The sequence below is a fragment of the Sciurus vulgaris genome (genome assembly GCF_902686455.1).
Source record: "Sciurus vulgaris genome assembly, chromosome: 4".
Lineage (NCBI taxonomy): Eukaryota > Metazoa > Chordata > Mammalia > Rodentia > Sciuridae > Sciurus > Sciurus vulgaris.
In genome coordinates, this window is record NC_136464.1 from 176,360,582 (window position 1) to 176,383,784 (window position 23,203).

The following is a 23,203-nucleotide window of genomic DNA, read 5'->3' on the forward strand; positions in this document are numbered from 1 at the left end:
GTTTTTTTTTTTTTTTTGAAAAGCAACCTTTAATAGAATCTCCAAAGATTATAGGAATTAGAGTATGCCCAAACAGAGAGGAGTAAAATCTTTAAAGATAAACAATTAAAGCCCTAATGTGATCAACTGGCTCTTCCTTTGTACTTGAGGACAGAGATATAAATTGTCCTATTTTTGTCTGACCTTAATCAGTTGCTTTTATTGATTGCTATAGTGAAGGAGAGGAATCTTGTTTTTTTGGAGGAAGAAAAAGCATAATAGAATTATTGCAGTGTATGAAAGCCAAACACCCTCATATTCCATCAGAGAGAATTCTGTGTCATATAGAAATTAATATTCCAGAGATTTTAGAAATTCTTTCTTAGCAACTTAGTTCTTGCCCTTTTCTGTTTCATTTATTTAAAAATTGTGAGAATTATTGCAGCCTGGGGCTGGGAGTGAAGCTCAGTGGTTGAGTACTTGTGGGGCATGTGTGAGCTCCTGGGTTCACTTCTTCAACACTGGAAAAGAACTATTACAACCCAGATTCTTTCTGCTGACAGTTGATTGTAATTGGGCAAATACCCCATCCTGTGCAGAACAGTTTTAAATGTACAAACAAAATTCCACGACTTTCTAGACTAAAATATTTTAAAAATGAAATTGGAGTATTTGAAAGAATAATTGGTAGAAAGAGAAGAATTTATAGGGAAGTGGATATTTTAATTAATTTGTAAAATTTCCCTCTTGCCAAAGGGAGGTTTTGGATCTGGGCAAAAGTAGATCTTTTAAAATTATATTTAAAGTAATAGAGGTCAGGGTTCTGAGGCTGACTCGAGTCAGCCAAGACTGGGATATTCTGAAACATTTGGAGTCAATGTGGGAGGCTAAGGATAAAAAGTTGGACACGTCATGCCTTCATGTTCTGCTTTCTTGCATTACTTACTGGTCTTGTTAGAAAGTCACAGCAGAGATGTTTTTGCCACATAGATGTGCATGTAGGCATGTCAGGCACATACAGTTACTAGGGTTCTTATTGGAAGCTTGTGGGGAGCTCCTCGGCTGCCTTTGATTCCTGGTGTCCTTCATCTGTGTTTTAACCCTTCAAAGGGTAACTCTAGTTTACTAGGGCTCTATGGTCTGGGGCAGCTTCACAGGTTATTTTCTTACAGTTCTGGAGGCTGTAAGTCCTAGAGGAAGGTGTCATTGGGGTTGGTTCTTTTGGAGGCCTCTCTCCTTGGCCTGCAGATGCTTGTCCCCTGCATCTTCACACTGGCCTTTCGCTGTGTCTGTGTCCTAGTGCCTCTTCTGTAAGGACCTCAGTCGTGAGATTAGGGCCCACTCTAGTGACCTCATTTAAATTCAATTACCTTTGAAATCGACTCAGATGTGAGGGTTAGAAGCTCAACATATGACTTGGAGGGAGGGGGGCACAATTCAGTCCCTACAGGTCCCTGATCCTTTCTTTGGGTCGACGGGAGCACCACGATGGGACGAGTGGGGTCTTCACAGTGTTGAATATAGCATCGTTTTCAGTGTGAGTTTACAGGGATGGTGTGTTGGGGCCTGTTTCCCAACATGCTTTTTATCTTTGATTCCTGTAGATCAAAATCTAATAACTTCAGATCTTTATTTTGAAATCCTGTATTCTCAGGAGGTAGAGCTTCAGAATTTTAATAGGTACATGTTAGATTCTGTTCTGGACAAAGAATCTCTCTGAACCAAAAGAGTAGAACCAAAAATAATGGCATCAGCTATCCTTTTGGAAGGAAGTAACAACAAGCTAAAAAGGCAGAAACTAAAAAGGTAGAGGCCTATTATGCTGAACACCATTTTAAAACTCAGTTTTATGTAAGGGGAGAATCTGTCCACACCTACACTGCGTGCTTGAGTTGAATCTAGCTGATTAAGCTTACAGCAGATAGCATTCACAAACCAACTCTTTGTCATATCTGCTCATTTAGACTTGATGTATTTAATAAAGATGTCATTTAAAATTGTATTAATTTAAAATGTCGTTATCTGGAAATTAAAAATTGTTTCTAGTTTCTCACCACATACCCTTGAATGTGTCTCGTGTTCTTTCTCTGTAAACGACAGTGGAGTTTTGAGCAAATGTGTGCATGTGGACACTAGCTGCTGGACAGCGAAGGCCAAAGACCCCTCTGTTCAGGGACCATCACGTGCCTCTTCCACCGTCACTGCCCGGGGAGCACACCTTTCACCTCACCCCCACGACTCTGTCCACCTTTCCTCTTATTGCCTATTTTCATTTGAAGTTATTATATAGATGTAGTTAAAATTCCCTAAATCTCACTGTTCTTGAGGAAGGGTTGCTTGTTATCTGGTTACCTGTTCTTACAGTTTTAGGAGCTACTACATAAATATCACAGTGAAATATTTAAAAGTTTAGGTCAGAGAAAAAAAACATATTGAATGAATTACCTGCTGTTGGAGAGCTATTTTTATTTGACACAGTGGGAGGATTCTGACGAGAGAGAAAAGAAGGTTGACCAAATTAGACATCTTTATTTTAATCATGTTTTGTGATATGAAAAACAGTCTTAAGTTATGTTGCTTTATGTTTATTGACTTTTATTTGAAATGATTTCAGACTTACAGAAAAATTGCAACGATACAGAGGGTTTCTGTATTCCCTGACATCTATCACATTTGCTTTCTCTATATACCTACACATGTGTATTCATCTGTATTTTCTTTACTGGAAATAGTTCAGAGTAAATTGCAGGTCTGGTGCCTCTTTACTTTGAAATATGTCTATATTTCCTAAATACAGGGCAATTTTTTTTTTTTTTATATAACCACAGTATCTGTCAAAATCAGCACTTTTTAATATTCACATATTACTATCACCCTCTCTACAGATTATATTCAAATTTCAGCAGTTGTCTCACTAAGGCTTGTTACAGCAAAAGAAAAACGATTCTGACTCAGGATCATATATTACATTTAGTTATGTCTCCTTTCTCCTTTCTCTCTTTTAATCTGAAACAAATCCATCTTAATCTGTATCAATTCTAGTCTTTTTTGTTCCATATGATCTACACTTATTTTTTGTACCAGGGATTGAACCCAGGGGCGCTTAACCACTGAGCCACATCCTTAGCCTTTTTATATTTTATTTAGAGACAGGGTCTCACTAAGTTGCTTAGGACCTCACTAAGTTGCTGAATCTGGCTTTGAACTCATGATACTCCTGCCTCAGGCTCCCTAGCTCTTGGGATTATAGGTGTGTGCTACCACGCCTGGCTGATCTTGACGTTAAGAGCCCAGGCCGTTTACTTTATAGAACGTTCCTCCTTTGGGGCTTTGTGTGCTTATTCATGACTAGATTTAATCTCTACCGTTTGGGGGACCACCCCACACTGATGTTTCTGGCATGGAGGTGACTCTGTGAGACCACGCCGGAGGCAAGAGGCTGTTCCCCTGTTGGTGTGATGCTGTGGTCCAGGGTGTGGCTCCACAGTTCTCCACTGTACACTTATCTTCTTTCCTTTGTCAGCAAGTGTCTCATAGGAGGAGACTTCAGGACTGTCACAATCTCATCTTTGTTTCACTCACTTGTTTTAGCATTCTTCCTAGTTTATATTTAAAACCGAGGGGTAAGGCTCAAGGTGAAAACTGAAGTGTCAGATTTACAATTCTGAGAATCATGAAGGTGGATAACAGCCCAGAGGCAGAAAGATTTAGTTTCTAAATTCATCACTATGGAAATTAAGCACTCAGAGATGAATTAAAACCTAGCTTACCTCACATTTGTGTTTGATGGGCTTATTTTGGGGGAAAGTCAATTTGGTAGCATCAGATAATTAAGAGGGAGCTGCAGAGAGGTCTAGAAAAACAGCTTGATAGTAACTAAGAAGTTAAAAAATTAATTAAGATATGGTCTCACTATGTTGCCCATGTTGGCCTCTAACTCTTGGGCTCAAGTGATCCTCCTGCCTCAACCTCCTAAGTAGCTGGGACTATAGGCATGCCTCAGTGCCTGACTTGAACAAAACTAAGTTTAAGTTGCAAGTAGATCTATTAAAAAAAGCTAGCCATTTGTGACCATCTGATGTAGGTATATAGAACTATATATATTCATTCTACTCCCTGCACATGATTATGTCCCGTGATCTGGCATTTGATGATGGAGTTTTCTCCTGGTAAGCTAGGGGTATTGCTGATACAAACTGATTTATCAATAATGGACACTGCTGTTGCTATTATTATTATTATTATTATTAGTCTGCTAATAGACCCTGCAGTATGGTTCCACTGTGATGAATGTATTTGTCTTTGAGGATTCAAAAATTCTAACTTGGTAGGGCTTACTCCCTCTTTATATGTGTGATTCTTTTTTTTTTTTTGGTGTTCTTGCTGACTAAATTGCAAGGTTCATGTACTTAAATTCTAATATTAATCTACAATGCAAAATAAAATTATCTTAGTGGAGCCATTATTCGTGTGTTTTTTGGAACAAGAACATTTCTGTTGGGCAGGAAAACCACATGAAGCCAGGTTCTGAAAGTCTGCTTAGTGAGGGTGGAATGACAGTAAGGGAATTGCTCTTTGCATTTTGAAAGTTTAAGTGTGTTCCCTGGGATTCCCACCCATAGAGATGCTTTGCAAAAGGAGGAAGCACACAAGACCCCTCCTCTTGCAGAGTAGCAGGGCTTGTGACCCAGTAACGGATGAGGTGTCTTTCTTAGAAAATTTGTGTTAGTCACACCTCCTCCACACAGTAGCCCTGGAACAGACATCAGGCTTCTGTAGTTAGGTTTTTCTTCTAGGTGAGACTAGAGGAGTTTGGTTTACCAGACACTAATCTCTAGCTCTTTTTTCTCCTTTTATATCCTTCATTTTAGTTAACCATTTCTTTCATCCCTCCATGTCTCCATCCCTCCCTAACTACCTTCTAAAGATATTTTAAAGTCTTCTACTCAGTGGCGTTGTGGCATGGAGCCATTGTGCTCCAGTGTGTACCTCTGATCACTCCCGTGGTTAAGAGGGAACCATCCCTGAATCCTCAGAGGTGCGGGGGAAGTACTTAGTGAGCTGAACACGTAACCCTGGCAAGATTCCCGATGCCGGTGATGATACCCCAACGTCTCAAGGAATTTTTCACATTTTATTAAGTTGCTTTGGAGTTCTATGTCTAGAGAACGGTTTCTTCCAGAAGCATTAAGTTTCATTTTAAAAAAGATATATTTTACCTGAGAAATTCAGACATATTAAACTACTCTGCAGGCTTTGACAATGCATATACCTAAGTGAATAGTTTTAAAGACAATTCTTTAAGTAAAGATTCTACTATTTTAAGCTCAATATTTTGGTTACCTATTTAATTTGAATTCCTCACAGCTCTCTAATTTAGATTGTGAAATGCTGTATTATATTTCATAAACAAGGCCAAGTTTGGAACAAAGTGAGTCCATTTTTGGTTTCCATTCAAAGTGATTCTAATATACTTATTTTTCTACAGTTATAGGTAAAACAGTGCTTCAAAATAAATTTGGGTGTTTAAGCCTTTGTAGTAGTGTGAGGACAACCACACATCGCTGTCCAGGTATTTCTGTTTCCTCTCCGCTTTCATAGCTTTTTCTCATGAGAAGGTACAGGCTGCAGGAGACAGCACCTCTGGAGTGCCAGGATTCCCAGGCCCACCTCTGCAGCCTACTGTGGGCGTGGCTGGGATTGCTGTTCCTTCCTTCATTCAGTCATTCATTCCACACGCGTTTACTTGGCTTGTAGGTATTACTTAACTTTTCTGGGCAAGAGGAGACTGAATCCTTCACTTAGCTTTTAAAATTGTTTTCGCCCCCAGCAAGGATGCGCACATACCATCATTTTACACGGTGGTGGGCACCAACAGATTTCCCCTCTTGAGTAGAGGGCTGAGACTCGTTCTCCCTCGAGATGGGTTCTAGCAATAATCGAGACTTCACTCTTGTTCTCCCTTGTTATGTTTATCACATAGAGTCTTACTTCTCATAAATCATAATTTACTTTCAAAAAATATATTTTAAACCATCTAATAAGATCTTTATTTAGTGTCACATTTATTTTGTAAAGGGTAGATGCTTATTTTAGCAATGATTTGTCATTAAAATTATGTCAAAATGTCTTAAAATGTTGTTGAAACTGTAAACAAACTCATAACACACACAGAGCTAATTATGGATGCCATCTGTTTATTTTTACCAAGCTTTTTTTTTAAGACCATGGCATTGTCTGCTTATGATAAGCTTCAAGATTATTATAATGACTAAGTCCTGTCCTTCAATTAGTGTAGTTGAAGATGGAAAGATAATTTGCTTGTTCACTGACCTTTTCCTGTGCCCATATATGAAATATGACATGTCATGGCAATGAAACTATTGTGAAATGCATCAGGACATACTTAATTTTTACAAGGAAGAAAATCAGTATCAAAGCTGCAGCTATGGCCAAAGTTTTATTAAAATCTTAAAACTTTTTCAAGGTTTTCAAAGAAAGGCAGATTATCTTCTGTACTGCCATAATTGGCTTTATTTTAGTTTAGGAATTTATGAGTGATCGATCAAGTTACCATGACACGTATCCCTGTTGGTGTGCCTGCATGTCAGTGCATGTTTTTGCACATATGTATCCCATGTGTTGGTGTGGAAAGCCAGGTACTCCCATGACAGCACCAACAGGAGCAGTTTTCTGTAATTTGCTGAGAGCGCAGAGTGATTCACTAGCTTTGCTTTGCTATTGTGCATGCTAAGCACTGCCCAGGTCAGTCTGGAGGGAAAGCAACCTGCAGGCTCCATCTGCTCCTTTCTGCTGCACTGCATTGATGCAAGATCACGCTAATCTGGCTGCTTGTCAGGACAGGTTAGTGAAAGCATGCAAGTGGCTGAGACGTGGCCCGATCAGTGCTTTGGAAAATCATAAGCTGCCCCTCCAGATGCCATGTTAAGTGTAGCAGAACAGGCTGACTATCAGCCACAGCAAGACTTGCAGCAAAATAAATGTGTTTTTCAGTTGAGAGTCAGTTTCAAGTTAAGTTGTTCAACATTGTTGGACCACAAGTAAATCAAAATTGGGAAAAGTAATACAGATAGTTTACAAATACTTTTTAGGTGTGTTTCTTGATTATCATGATTTGCGTGCCCCATTGTGTTTATTCTTTCATCTCATTCTCCCAGCTGAGGGTTTTTTACTCAAGTATAATTGATCGTTAATATAACTGACTTCGTTTTACCCAGCAACTTTTGGAAACTTTCTTGTCTGATTCTACTCGCATACCTTTTGCTTCACTCATTGACTGGCACATCTTGGCCTTGCAGGTTGAGCATCCTGTCACAGAATGCATCACTGGCCTGGACCTAGTCCAAGAAATGATCCGTGTTGCTAAGGGTTACCCTCTCAGGCACAAACAAGCTGATATTCCCATTAACGGCTGGGCCATCGAATGCCGGGTTTATGCTGAGGTAAAACCAGTGGTGCTGCGAGCGAGTGTGGTGGGGGTGTCCCGAGTCGGGAGACCTGGTGTAGCTCACCCCCGGAATGCAGGGTTTAGATCCCGTGTCAAGTACTTGAGGATGTGATCCATGATCAAAGCAGAAAACTTTAGGTGATTTTGACATAATTCAAAATGATTTTACAGAATTAAGTTCAGTTCATTCTCATATATTTCTGGATGGAGAAATAGCTACCAGTCCAGTAAGAGGCAACAAGCATTGGTTTAATATTCCTGAGCACGAATGGACTGTGGTTTTTGTTTTGTTCCCTTTTGTTTTTCAGCCCTGTTAACAAGAAATGGTTATAATTTTCTGTGAGTTTTTTAAAAAGAGCCTACCCTGGGTACAGGTTAATTGTTGATTCTGTATTTACTAAACTTTTTTTCCAACAGTTTTTCTTTTCCTCGGTTTTCCGTTGTGATTATGTGGAAGTAATGATTAAAATTTAAATTGTAAAGTTTTCGACAAAGCATGTATTTTTGTTTCACAATTTTAATTATGGGTTTTACTCATCAGTTCTTAGTTCAGTACTCATATTACTTTATAACTATATGAATCAGGAAATAGAGCACTCAGTACCTGAAAATGCTTTTTTTCAAATGATTAAGAAAAGATCGCAAGGCAACATTTGCACTTTTACTTTTAGACTCAGAAATGTCTGTCAATATAGAAAAACAAATCAGTGGTGTCTGTTTAAGACTTTTGAACACTGTGTCAATCTTTTTAAAGCAGCTTGAAAATAAGTTTTGTCATGGCTATTACTGCCCCTCCTGCTCTGCATTGTGTGTTAAGGGATATGTCTTTCTGGTGACACTGAACTTATTTGTTATTTATTCTGATGATCTAAGATCTTTTTAAATGGAATACATATCTAGCAGCACGTGCAGTGTTTCTTTTCAGGTCTTTATTTGAAGAGCCGGGATTCTCAAGTTTTACCATATGTGAGCTGTTTTGAGAAGTAAGAAAAACAAATATCTTTAGTGCAGCACATTTGTTGTTCTGAACTTGAGCATGTTTTGATGTAGAGCCTAGGTTATTTTATTTTTGCCCAAGGCATTCTAAGAAGTTTTATAAAAAGTTGGAATTTTACCAATTACAATAAAGTATGATCAAGGTCAGGCTAAATTCTGCTTGCAGTTCTGTTTGATTTTTAAATACACTTCTGAGTTGTCTAGTGGGTAAGACAGTAGCATTCCAAAATCTGTGATTCGGTAAATACCGTATGTTAAAAATAGAGCTATGAATGCTGCTTCGTCGTAGCTAACCTTACTTGTGCTGATTTATATTTCAAAGACTGTGTTTCCTTTCCTTTGAACTTCCAGGACCCCTACAAGTCTTTTGGTTTACCGTCTATTGGGAGGTTGTCTCAGTACCAAGAGCCGATACATCTACCTGGTGTAAGTCATTAAGCTGTAATACCAGCTGAGGGGTTAAAATCTTGATTTATGTTGTACTTTTATGTGAAAGCAAGTCAACACCGAAGGGTGTAAATTGAGGGATAAGTGTAATTCATGGGGAATCAGTGTTTTTGTTTAAAAAATTTTTTTTTTTACTTTATGATGTTCAGGAGAGATGGAATTCTTTTGACAAGGGAAGCTCAGAGACATCTGATGACATAAATGATGGTTTACAAGGTTCCCAGTTCTTTTGAAAATTGTAACGAGAAAGATCATGTAATCCTAAGGAAGAACAGTAAATGACTTTTTTTTGTGTGTTACAATTTAATCTCTTCAATAAATTGAGTGCAGCTTCCCCAGATATTCAGATGTCAAGAAACTTAAGCACAAAATCATCTTGGTAATTGAACTGGATTAAGAAAAATAAAGTGTGCCTCAGTCTAGTAAGTGTCACTGACTTTAAGAGTTCATATTGTTTATATCAGTTAAGAAAAAGTGATCTGTCCGTTTTATTCCATAGTTGTTCTATCTTTAGTAACTGCTCTTTAAATAGTTTCAGTTGCATGAAAAGAACAAGGACATTCCCTTTCTCTTAATCAAGGTAGTAAGTGCACAGATACGTGACACCATGTTGGCTGGTGGTTGACAGGGGCTGCACCATCTGTGAATATGATTATTCAGCTTGATTACTGGCAAGAAGATGGTGAAAGATTACAGGAAGAATTCTAAATTTGAAGATGTTATTGGATATATGATTTATTTCACTTTTTAAATTGTTTTTGTCCATGTGCTTTCTAAAGGGACTTGACCCTTTCTAGGCTTGGAGACTCCATGCTGTGTTCAAAGCCTGAAGGCAGAAAAAAAATTGTAAAGATTTAACAGGCATTATGTGACATTAAATAGCAGATGAGAAAATAAGTATCATAGGGACATATCTAAACACTTTTTTAATCAAACAAAAAGTATTAAATAAGAATTGATAATGATTACTCCAGTTGTTAGAAGTTTTCACCACGTTGTAATAGCTAACAGGATGTCAAACATTTTGCCCTCGCAAGTTTTTGTAATTTGCAATTTTCAAACGTGAGACCTGTTGAAAGTACAAGTGATAATGGACAAACTATACCCCCTACAGGCTTTGTCCCACCAAATCTTTCTTCAATTAATGCTGCAGCAGGAGTTTTATGTAATAACATTTGCAGTTGTGAGCCATCCATAGAAAGAAAAAACAATTAAAATGCCTTAAATGTTCTGCTTACTGCTGTTATTTGCTTGTGTGAATGTTGCATGTCAGCTAAATGGACCAAGGAATAGATAAAGTGATTGGGTGCAGGAGAGTGCACACTAAGCTTTGTCTATCATTATTGCTGGGAGCAATCAAATTGATGTCAGCAGGACAGTAGATGCGTTGACAGCTGTAATTATGTATCTCCATGGTGATCACTTTTGGCCTGTCATGGAGGCCCACGAGTCCCCTCCCTTGGAAGCATTTAATCAGATTGGGCTGTCACTTGTCAGGTAGACATGGCGGGCTGGGAGTTGGGCTTAGGGGGAGAGGTGAATTGAGAACGAAGGGTGGGAGACGTCTGATACTTCCCAGGGTCCACTGTGGTACTGGGGAAAGCAGTTTCAATTATGCTGCAGGTTTCTGAGCAGTGGTTTGAGAATCTCACACAGAGCTGCGTGGGTGTTCTCGTTGTGGGCGTAGTTGGTTTTCCCTCCTTGCCTTATTAAAACTAAATCAGTCAGTTTAACTTGAGAACCATGTTTGCTCTCACCGTTTTTGGTCACAAGCCTACATACTTAAGAGTTGACTTACGGTGTGTACTTTTCACTTGCATCTTTAAACCTGAAATTTATCAATATGGCAAAGATGAAGATTCCTTTCTAATTCTTGATAATCATATTTTGTAAATTTATTTTCAGACCGCAGTTTTGTTCTGCTCAGAAAATTTGGTTTAATTTCTGTTTGATTTTGTTCCTGAAGCATTCACTGCAAATTTATATGACTTTTGTTTCCTTGGAGGAATGAGCACTTGATTTGACTCTTAATTGTTAGAAATTAGTTTTTGGAAAAACTTTATAAACAGTTAATTATAGGATAGGGGTTTCATGCTTTGTTACAATTTCAAATTGGAAATGTCAATTTGCTTACATGTGTTAATCACACATTTTGATTTTTACCCCATGTTTTAAAATTAAAATGGTGTATTTTCTATGATCATAATTTTAGTAAATGAGAGAGACATATGTATCTAGGAGCCTTGGGTCACTTAACTTTTAGGATGGTATTATTCAAGGTAATTAAAATTTTAAGTTATGAACTACAGGAAGATGTAATAAATATTTTATTGTCTGTTATTTTACCAGTGAGATGAACATCAAAATTTCCCATTAGCTTTGTAGCAGTTTATGTAGCAGTGATAGGATATATTTAAAGTCAAAAGTTTTAGAACTTCTACGGATCTGAGTCTCATTAGTAAGTATGCTATGGTTTTACGTGTGACACGATGACAAAGTTAGCTCTTTAACTTTTTGGTATTAAAGTGAAAAAAACTGACGCACAGTCATGTTTTCAGTTGTAACCTGATGGTCTTGCTACCTCAATGTGGGGGCGTGTAGGTTGGTATCCTCTGCTTTCAAAGCCACCCTATTAATTTTTTCTAGTTGTTGTTTTTTTTTTTAATTAACACCAGGAATGTGATAGAATTTAGTTTATGTTCTAAACTATGTTTCCAGACAATCGAAGGCCAAGTATGTTTTGTACATATGCTGAGTGGCTTTCATTTAAAGATTTTCATGTATAAATGTGAATAGAAATATCTGTATTTTTGTTTGTGTTTGCAAATTTGGAAATAAAGCCCTCTGGACATAATGTTCTCTTAAAACCTTACAGGGAGAATATTGTGGTCTTTTTTTTTTTTTTTTTTTTTTTTAAGAGATGAAACTATGGCTTATCTTTTGATGTCACTGTGTAATAAAGCCATCATCTTACCCTCATGTGGCTATCCTAGACAAGAGGTTCTACATGTGGTCCCTTGATAACTGCCTAAATTAAAATATTAAAGGCCTAACAGCCGCTGCGTTGACCTTTCCCTGCCTTGCTGCAGACAGATGAGCTGCTGTTTATGAGGCCAGCTTCTTCCCACAGGTGATGAGCGGGCGCTTCCGCTCTTCTCTGCCCACCCCTGTACAATGTTGGGCATCAAAGTCCTGCTGTTCCAGGAGCTTCGATTAAATTCCTCTATCCTCAAGACCCCTAGGATATGCCTGACAGGCTTCAGTATTTTGATTAGCTTTTAAATACCTCAGATTCCAAAACTTGGTCACAATAATTTAATAACTATTCTGTCCTCAGCAACTGCTCATTTTGAAAGTTTTACATGGCTAACCTCCGTGCCTTACTGCTGATATCAAACTGGGAGATGAAAACAAGGATCAGTGATGTCCTAACTAACTTGCTGGCTGGTTAACAGCATCTGGCTCTTCAAAAGCGTATTTGGAACTTGTGCTATTTCTCCCCCCATGAAAATCGCAAAATCAGAACTCTAATTGGGGCTGTGTCCTCACAAAGCAAAGCCATGGGAAAAGCTGTGTAAACACGAAGGCCTCAGGGGACCAACAGTAACAGAAAATAGCGTTTTACAGCTGAGAGGGTGCGGCAGAAAGGAAAGTGCTGCGGACATGAAAGGCCAGGCCGTTTCCCTCGCGGAGGGGAGGCAGCGGGCCCTGGGGGTCAGGCGGGAGTCCCCTGAGAAGGGGCATGGTCCCCACCAGCAGAGAGCTGCAGAGCATCCAGGGGCACTGGTGCAGGGGTGTATAAGGTTTCCCCCCTTTCACTCCTGGTTCCTTCCTTTGGTAACAGAGTGTTTATGATGTAGGGTATGTGAGCAGATCAAGATGGGCTGGTGTCTGCATTTTCTGGTTGTTTTTCTAATGTCCAGGAATTGGAATGTTACTTGAGATTGAAACTATCTAGTTTCTCCAAGGAAATTTAATTTGTGGTTTTAAAAAAAATCTGCCCAATATGAAGTCACTTTTATTTTTCTCTCTCTCTCCCAGGTCCGGGTTGACAGTGGCATCCAACCAGGAAGTGATATCAGCATTTATTACGATCCTATGATTTCAAAAGTTAGTTCCATTTCTTCATGGTTTTCTTCTGAACAATGTGCATATTTAATTAAAAAGTCTGACATAGGGCCTTTACCTGAGTCATTTACTATAATTAAACAATTATACTGATGTAAAATGGAAACCGAGGATTTCTTCTCTTATTTCAAGACCACTTTCAGGGGGTTGGGGATATAGCTCAGTTGGTAGAGTACTTGCCTCATAAGCACAAGGCCCTGGGTTCAAATCCCCAGCATCACCAAAAAACAAAACAAAACAAAGCAAAAAACAAACAAAAAAAAAACCCAGTCATTTGCAATACTCTATCCTCTCCAAGTATATCATCCACCTCCACCAGTACGCACACTGGAAAACATCCACCAGGGGCCACCAGCCACCTCATAGCACAGGAAGGAATTAAGTTGTCGTTTTTTGGCAATTTGAGAAAATGGCCTAAGATAAAAGTATGAGTATTAGGTGATAACAATAAGTTGGACTGATAGGCAATGTTTGTTCAGAGTACTTTTAACTTACTCAATTTTTCTTCGCAAATTAATAGTCACTTAAGTGACTTAAGTCAATTAATTATTGACATGATTAAGTTTCTGATTTTCCTCTCCCCCCCACCCTTGTGGTTCTGGAGATGAAACCCAGGGCCTCCTGTGTGCCAGGCAAATGCTCTACCTCTGAACTACACCCCCTGCCCAATACATATTATACAAGAATATAATATGTGGTTTTGTCTACTTGTCTTTTCTAAGTTTAACCTTCTAGACTGAATAATTAGCATTACTTAAATTTTTTAATGTTTGAAATCTTAAGACTTTATAGTATCTAAAATATTGCACCAGTTAAAACTGTGTATTTTATTTGAAAATCCTGTGTTCTCAAAAATATTAAATCTACATTGAGGAATGATCTCTTTATTTATTTATTTTTTTATCAAACTCTGTTTCATAAGTGGTTTTCCCCCCAAGTGTACTTTTAACGTAGTTGTAGTAAACAAACTAAACTTTTTAATTTTATTTTTTACTTTGTTTTTACACTAATAATGTTAAAGTGAACCTTAGCTCTTTTGTTTATTAGAGAAACCTAATTTAATTAAAGAATAAAAATATATCCCCATCAGATCGACCCTATTGATCTAATTAAACCTCTAAGCCAGTTTTGTCTGATACATAGATAAATAAATAAATAAAAATTAAAACATAAAAATACATAAAAATCATAAATGAATTTTTAAGTAGCTGAGATTTCATTTTTAGATGTATACTTTTCAGAATAATGGCTTGTGAATTAATTTTCAAGCTGGTTTAATATTGTAGACTTTACAATATTTTCCAAAGTAATTCCAATCTATAGAATGACTAATGTAACCACCAGAAAAATACTTAATGAATAGTTAAGTTCTCATTTATTAATTTATATAAGATACATTTAAATAGACACAGAATTCTGTAGAGCAGGAAGGCCTTTCTGTTTTTCTCATGCCTGTGCCCTTTGCTTCATTGTCCTATTATGTGTGAAAAATAATAGAAATAGACTTTTTTCTTTCATTTTTTGTATTTAAAAGTTTATGTACTTTTTTGGTGGCTTATGTTACCTGTTCAGTGTATCAAAGTTGGAAACCACAGAAAAATAGGGAAATAAAAAAGTCTTACCCAGTTCCACATTTAATGTTATTTCTTTTTAAAGTTTTTGCTTGTTTTTTGTTATTATTGTTTTTCCAAATAGCCCTTTACCATGAAAATGAAATGTAAAAGTCTGAAATGGCTAGATTCTAAGAATTATTTACTCAAAAAATCTTAACTGGCACATTTTATATTAAAAACTGAACCACTGTGAAGTTTCAAAAGGTATCTTGGAAAGTCTGTTATGAAACATTTTTCGTGTTCCTAGATTGAATCGTTTTTCATGTAGGTAGCTATAAATGTTGTCTCTGCTTGTTTGCTTTTAGCTGATCGCCTATGGCTCTGATAGAACTGAAGCACTGAAGAGGATGGAGCAGGCACTGGATAATTACGTTATTCGAGGTAAAAGGAAAACTTTGTGGCCCTGTTCCTACATGGGGTGTCTAGTTCTAGAAAACAGCTTAAAGGTTTACTAATTAGCAATTCCATGAAGCGGTTGCTCACTATGCGTTTAAGTAGAAATCAGAAAAGCTTGTATTAATTCAACTGACATACAGACACACTTCCTTTTCTTTGACAGTCCTATATGTTACACATGCATAATAAGTTGTTTAATGAACTTGTGATTTGTAACCTTTCCTAAATGAGCATGTCCTATTTTGTAGTCACTGCTGTATGTAAAGTGAAAACCTGTAGCACAAAGAACCATTGGCCAGTGCAGTTTGGTAACAGTTCTGCTATATTGTCTGTGGAGTTTTTGTTTGTTTTTTGAAGTAGGAAACTTGAAAGTGTATGGAGATGTAAGCATAGTGACTTACATTTGGCAGAGTTGGGGGTAGAGAGGACAGCTCTTTGCTTCTGTTACAGCCTGAGGGGAGACTGTTTTATAGGAGGTGCAGTTTTGTTCCCCATGTACATAGCTGATATTTGTAACGCCTAACAGCATGAGATCCTGTGAACCATGAGAGTGACTGAATTAGGAGCAGCACTCGCATTTAAATAATTCACTCAAAGTTACACTTAACCCCTTTTGGGGAGTAAATCATATTCTAAATTTTATTAGAAATTTTCTATTAGTAATACATAAATTATTTTAGCCCAACATAAATTGTTATCAACTGTGGAATAATGGATTTTAACACCAAATGGAAAGGAGAAAATATTAAGCAACTTTGAATTTTGAACAAGTAGTGAGGGGACCTAAGAACATTCCAGAGGAAAGGCTGGATGGGGCTGGGAGACTCCATTGGGGAGTCGCGGGTTGGACTGGTGGCGGGTCTGACTGCCGGCCTTCCTCAAGGCCAAATGAAGCACTCGTGCAGATTTCAGAAAATCTCCCCTCAAGTGGGTACAGCTTTTGGGTTTTGAGGCTTGGCAAGTGGACCCAGGCTTTGTGTGGAATAGAAAAAATGCTCAGGGTTCGACAGGAAGTCCGGCCTAGCAACAAGCACGTCGAGTCTTTGCTTTGCCCCCTTGACCCAGTTCCCTGTGCAGTGAACAGTTTGTACAACTGTCCAGTAGTCAATTTCATGACCCATTTTTTTCAGCACATCTACATTTCCCAGTTCATTTTCTTCTGGTGACAATTAAGCCATGCAGTCCACTTTTCCTCTTTTTTTTCTCTTCCAATTTTTCCTTTGTTAGATCAGAACAGACTTCTTCTCTCCTCTCCCTGTGAGCATTACCTTCTTTCCTTCCTGCTTGTCAACATGTAATGGTGTTTTTATCTGGTCTCCTGTGTTAGTGATTCTTCCTTATCAGACAAAGGAAAATGTGAGATTTCACATATGAAAATTTGCAAATCTAAAATTTGTATCTAAAATTTATAAATTCCTTTTCATATTTTTCCTAGTTTATTCCATACTTACTTTTTTAGCCTTGATTTTAGACTATTTACTTATGCATAACTTCACTGTGTTCTCCTATTTTAAGCAGCAAATTTTTTTTTTTTCTTTATGCATTGGTTTTATAGGCCCAGGGCTGTGTGTCTGTATTCCTACAGAAGTAATTTTTCCCCAGAAGGACATTAGGACATGCTTGGAACACACATTGTGTGTGTGTGTGTGTGTGTGTGTGTGTGTGTAACTGTGTAGCCGTGGATATGAATGACTTGCTTGGGAAGCTTGTTCCTGGAGGACTTTCATGGCTTCTGCAGGGGCTCCCCCACCTTTATCTTTGAATTTTTTATTGTGGTTGTTGAATCATTAGAATTTGGTTAATTTAGGTTTTATTGCAACAAGCTCACATGGTAAAATCTTGAATAAGAGTCAGTTCGAGTAAGAACATTTTGTTGTCACATGTCCATTAAACTGGTAGAGCACATACAATGGCATGTAAGTTAAGAGACTTAAATACCAAGGTGGCGTCCCTTATCCTCCTAACTTTACACGGATCATGTGTAGAAGTGTGTTTTATTGTGCAGATATATTTTTCTAAGCTTAGTCTGAAATTTTTGCCTGGAGTGATACGGTGGAGAGAAGCCGGGAGACTGGGGTCCATCACATGCTGTCACACATGAAGTAACAGTGTGATTTTTTGACCTATTACCTTGTCTCAATGGAGAGACAGTCCCTGCCCTGTCCTTTGTGGCGGGGGTTAGGGGAGATCAGGCATGTGAAGGGCGTGACTCTCCTGACCGGTGTTCTCCATCAACCTCAGTCCCATCCCTTCTCTCTCTTTCACCACAGTTACGAAACCACATTTTAAAAACCATATGTTATAAATTGCAGTATCATCGGGATGTGAAGTTCATCACGCCGTAGATACATAATATTGAAAGCCCATGTCGGGTCATTCCTGGTGTGTCGTGCTGGGGTTCTCACTCTCAGAAGCGTCCCAACACTTCTCGGAAGCATTTACCGTCCGTGTAATGAGAGTATTAATCGTGCAATTAATGGCCCCACTGTCGGATTATGCCATAAGAACATTAGGAGCGCGGGCACGGTGGTGCTTGTCGTGTTTAATTGTGTGTTACTGGTGCTGAGCAGTGCCTGGCACAGGGTCGATGGTGGGAGGAGTGGTGCTGTCCTGATTTCAGGGAGCATCTAGCACCCCTGGTACGCAGAGCACACGCACAGAGAAAGGTAACTGCTTGCTGTGGTCTTCGGGGAAGAGAATGTGAAACGAGATTTTAAAATAAAATGCCAACCTTTTGAGCCAGCCACTTAACTTTTGGGACTCTTTCCCGTGGAGTGGACCGGCCAGACTGCGAGATGATGTTCCAAAGCGCATTGACGGTCCCACAAGGCTGCACGACCCCGGTGTGCCCTGGCGGCCCGCTGCTTGAATGAGCACGCCGCCTTGCTGTGGCTGGTGACGGGAAGCCGCGCACGTGCTGTTGGAGTGGCAGAGGAATCCCTGGGCCTTGTTTAGCGCGCTCTCTACCAAGTCCCTTCTTAGCCGAAACTATTTTTCATTAGTTTGGATGAACACAGGGAAAGGGATGTGTACATATCAGGTGGAATTTTACTAAGCTCAAAGTTTTTGTCAAGGGGTTATCTTGTGTACCGAGGCTTCTTTATTTTAGATATTTTTAAGCCTCGAGAGAAGCCCAGTGAGCCGTGTGCCGCGGTCCTGCTCTTCCCCCGGCTTCACCCAGTGTTAGGCTTTGACATTTGCTCTGCTCCTCTTTCCCCTTTGTTGCCCTTCCCTCCTTCATCCTCTCTTCCTCCCTCAGTTCCTCCCTCCTTCCTTTCCTGTTTTCTTTCTGTTCTATTTGAGAGAAGCTTACAAACAGCATGACGTCACTCCTGAATACTTCCCAGGGCAGCCGAAGGGTAGGACACGTTTCCACAGACCGCAGTGCCATTATCATAACCGCACAGGAAGTCCACAACCTCCAGTAATACCACTGCCGCACTGTGCAAGTCCACAGTTGTCTCTCCAAGTCTGAGTTCTGTTTGCTTTTGAACCCCGTTCATGGTCCAGAGTTTGCACAATACCTTTGATTGTGTGCTCTTATTCTCTTGCCCTCTTTTGTATTTCATTTCACTAGCATTTTTGAGGAGTCCGGGGCAGGTGACCTGTAGAATGTCCCCTCTTGATGGGTGGTGTCAGCACTGGTTCAGTGGAGGCACTCAGGAGCGAGCCGGGAGGATGGCGTTGTAGTCAGAACCCAGTGTTCTTTGAGTCGCTAACTTGTGTATGGTGCAGTTATTGAGGGTTAGGAGGTATCGGCATATGACATGGGCCTCCGTGGCTAGAGTAGATGGCCAAATTATTTGAGATGAGGTTCAAAGATCAGAGAGGTGGGGGGTTGCATGGGCCATCTGCACAGGATGGCATGAGTTGGTGTTGGAAGAAAGAATGTAAGTGACAGATTTTTTACAGATTTGGCGTTGTGGCAAGGCTGTTGATAGACGAAAAGGACTTGGAGAATATTTTATAGTCAGATAAAATAAGCCTCAAGATTAGCAAACGTTTCTCCAAGGATTCGAAGAGGAATGTTCTAGAGGTTTCGTGGCTCACAGGAGGTATGAAAGGGTTGTTAGAGCATGAGGTCCTTGAAGGCAGGAGGTTTAGGTGAGGAGAGGACTTTGACGGAATGTTCCACAAAGATACCAAGCGTACAGTGGACCTGACTGATCATGGCGCAGCAGTCTTGGCAGATAGACTGCAGTGGCTTGGAAAAGAGAGAGGGCGTGTTTAGGGGCCCTGGAGGCAGCTGGGTCAGCTGAGGAGAAGGGATGGCCAGGGGAGCTTGTACTGGTGGTGATGGATGCAGTCGCTGAAGTGCTTGTAGAAACGTGGTCTTCAAAGGCTTTCAGAGAGACTGCCTCTCGACACAATCTAAATAACTTTGGTGCTATTTACTTTTCTTTGGTTCTTCTGCCATGCTGTTCTCATGGATATTGGGTCTAGTGCAAGAGCTTCCTAAAGGGACTTCCTGTAAATACTCTTTTCCTAGCTATACCAGTCTACTATTCAGTATAGACAGAACTACGCTTTTCAAGGATCAACTGATTGTCATACATAAAACACATTTTTTTCCCTTCTGATACCAAATGTGTGGAGTCTCCCCACAAACCATGCAGTTCAGTTCTCTGCCAGCACCACCGGGTGCCCAACAACTCACTTCAGTCTGACACTGCCTATCTGGAGTTGGTCAGGTACTCAGTCCCATGAGAGCTCCCACTTCACGTGCCCAGTGAGAGGCCCAGTTGCCATCTGTAATTCTCACTGACTGGCCGTGAGTTGGGGATTCTCGCAACCTCCCTCAGTCTTGATAGTTTGTGACGTGGATTGAGTATGAACCCTCAGAAGAAAGCTTTGAATTTCGGAGCATTTGGTTTCAGGCTTTTAGATTAGGGACGTTCGACAGGTAAAGTCTATACAAATATTACAAAATCTGAAAAACTCTGAAAATCTGAAACCCCTTTGAATCCAAGCATCTTAGATTGGGGCACTGAACCTGCTGTGGCTACAGAACTCAGGGAAGCCCTTGGTTTTCTGTTACTGGTTTATTACAGAAGATACGACTTGGGAGCAGCCAGACGGAAGAGATGCTAGACAGGGTGGAGGTGGGCTTTGGAGCTTCCGTGCCTCCAGGGCCCTGCCACGCCCCCAGCATGTCCTGTGTTCTTCAGCCTGGAAGCTCTGCAAATCCTGTCCCGCAGTGTAGGGTTTTATGGACGCTTTATGGACAGGGTGATTGTTCCTACTGGCCACTGGTGATTAAGTCCATCTCCAGCCCTAGGCTTGGGTGGGTAGGTGGTTAGGCTGACGGCTCCTCTGGCTCCCAGCCCCCATCCCTTGGGTTATTCATCGGCATAAGCTCAGGTGTGGCTGAAAATAGCTTATTATGAATAACAAATGATGCTCCTCTCGTCCTTCTCATTCAGACAGTTTCAAGGGTTTCGTGGACTCCGTACCAGGGGCCTGGAACTAAGGCCCCAAGTCACTTGTCTGCTTCAGACTCATCAGTCTTTGCGCTGGCCTCGGTGCGTTCACTGCGGCGAGGCCTCTGCGGTCTCGGCCACGCTTCCTTTCACCCTCACCCCAGTCACTTTCATTGCCTGGGCAGCACCGTCATCTCCCCACCCCAGGACTTTGTGGTCAGGCTGTAGTCTGAACAGTTGTAACAAAGAGAACTGGGGAAAAGAAAATGACTGAGGAAAGAGAGAGTGGACGTCTTCCCTCCTGTAACAGTATAGAAAGGCGGGTGTCAAGGACTGGCAGGGGGACTTCTACATTCAGAGCTGGCGGTTTCATTTTTGGGGTCCCGAATGGATGCTTTTCTGTCTGTTGTCAAGTTCTAGCAGGAAGACAACAGGGGATTCATGCCCACTTGCCTTCAGGGAAGGGCCTACAAAGGGCAGCTTCACTTTTGTTCCCATCTTATTGGCATTTAGTGCCATGGCCACACCTAGGAAAGATGGGACGAGGTGGTTGATATCAAGGTGGTTGATACACTAAGCTCAAGGGCAGCATTTCTCTTACTGAAGGAACGAGGAGAAAACAGGAATCAGATACATGCATATGTCTGCTTATTTGTGGAAACACATAATCATATACACCCAAGGTCAGAGGGAGATGATGGGAATGATTGGGGATGGGAGACCAGGCAAATATGCTGAAGAGGAGAGACTTTTTATGTGATTCCGACTTCTAGAACCATGTTAATATTTCTGAATGAATCAACATTCTTAGGGAGAAGTCAAAACAGAATACAGACCAAAACTGATTTCACATGAATAATATAATCATGCTGAAGGGAAGAGGAAAGAAAAAGGTGAACCCAAATACTTGTAACAGGATTTTAACTCTATATATCCTCAGACTGAGAAGAAAATATGTATATACAAATATTAAATTCTGGTTAGTAGGTTAGGTTTGTTTTTCATAGTTGATGCATTAGCTGTTCTGAAAAAAAAATTCATGCATATTCTGGGATTGAGGAAATAAACACATGTATCCTGGATAGTAAGTACCAAGTTCTTCTCTGTTGGAGAAGGCATAGGAGTAGAATGGCCTGTGGGGTGGTGGCTTGAAACTGGGGGTCGTGTGACCCCTGAGTTTTCACATAGACTGATCCATATATAAAGGCATGGTGTGTGTGTGTGTGTGTGTGTGAAGCTTGAAAAGCTTGGGGCTTCTCACCCTTGGCAGTATTGACAGTTTGGAGCAGACAATTCTTGCTGTGGGTGGTTGTCTGTAGTTCAGGGTGTTTTGAAACCAGGGCTTCCTGATACAGGGGCAAATTTCAGCAAGAATATGAGATGAGCTAGAAACATCTTGTGTAAGAAAGTAAACAAATGCTCAAAAAATGATGATCTGTCAAAAGGACATGAGAACCAGCTTGCAGGGGCTCCCATTGGCCAATAAATAGTGCTAAATAGTGCTAGGAGGGGACTGTAGTCCCTGGAACAGAATGAGTCCATGAGTCGATACTAACAGAGAAGGCGGGTAATCTGGGGACAAGACAGTTCTCCCAGTAGGTTTTTTGCTCATTAGTAATTATAGAAAAATCACCATCTGGTAAACACCAGATGTTTCAGTCAGAACCATCAGTAGATGCAAAAATTAATGGTGAAAATATGAGAAATGGGTATTTGGATATTTTCTTGATATCCCTCTGTAAGATGACTTATTAATCACAAGGGGAAGTCACACTCTTTGCTCTGTGCTAGCCACCTAGCCAAGCAGTCCCATCAACCTCACCAGTGACGGATGAGCTGGCATCACAGGCCTCTCCTACGATGCTGACAAGAGTACAACTTGCGTGATATTTTTGCCACAAATGCCCAGCCTGAATGTAATCCCGAGGAAACATCAGACAAACCCACCTGAAAGACAGTCTGCAAAACAAATGGCTTCTGCTCCTCAAAATGTCAAGGTCACGAAACACAAAGGGAACTGGAGCAGCTTGTTCAGATCAAAGCAAGCAAAAGACGCAGGGCAGCAGAGGGGAAGGTGGCCCTGGGCTGGATCCTGGACCAGGAAAATGCTTTTCTTGTCGTGAAGGTCATGAGTGGGACATTTTAGTGGATTTTGAATCAAGGCTATAGATTGGATAATGATATCATTATCAATGTATACTTTTCTGATCTTGAGCACTGTAGTGTGGTTACAGAGACTTACTTTCCTTTTAGGAAATGTACAGTGACATATTTAGGGTTAAGCTGACATCTTGTCTGCAATTTACTTTCAACTGTTTAGAAAGGAAAATAGTGTGTGTGGTCTATACATGCAGAGAGAACATTAATGATAAAGCAAATAATGTGGGTTTAAATAATGTTCTTACTATTTAATAAATGTTCACATTTATTTAAATGTGGAAATAAATAATGTTCTCAGCTGGAGAACCTGTACTATTTTGCAAATTTTCTAAAATTCCAAGTTTATTCAAGAATAAGTTTTAAAATGTTGGGCGGAGGAGCTTCCCCTGTTCCCTTCAGCTCATACTTCAGGAATAAAAGCAGAGATGCCCTTTTGATTTTTATTTATTCATCTGAATAATGCTAAAAGATTGATGGGTTAGAAAAATTGTTTCATGAAGGACAGATAAGGAAGAACAATTTACTGTCTTGTTTTGGTAATTGCTTAATTATTCAAATATGATTCTTTTTCCTAAGCTGATTTTCAGCTTTTGTTA

General features: G+C 40.0%; 1 protein-coding gene across 5 annotated transcripts in view; it reads left to right on the forward strand.

The window, feature by feature from the left end:
* PCCA (propionyl-CoA carboxylase subunit alpha) overlaps positions 1–23,203 on the forward strand; it is a 369,734-nt gene that overhangs the window by 177,214 nt on the left and 169,317 nt on the right. For 4 of the 5 annotated variants that reach the window (XM_079138616.1, XM_079138618.1, XM_079138617.1 and 1 more), the window contains 4 exons: positions 7,299–7,442; positions 8,795–8,869; positions 12,932–13,000; positions 14,937–15,012. In XM_079138616.1, the coding sequence (XP_078994742.1) occupies positions 7,299–7,442; positions 8,795–8,869; positions 12,932–13,000; positions 14,937–15,012 (364 nt within the window). The remainder of the gene's footprint in view (positions 1–7,298; positions 7,443–8,794; positions 8,870–12,931; positions 13,001–14,936; positions 15,013–23,203) is intronic. The other variant, XM_079138619.1, reaches the window with a different exon arrangement.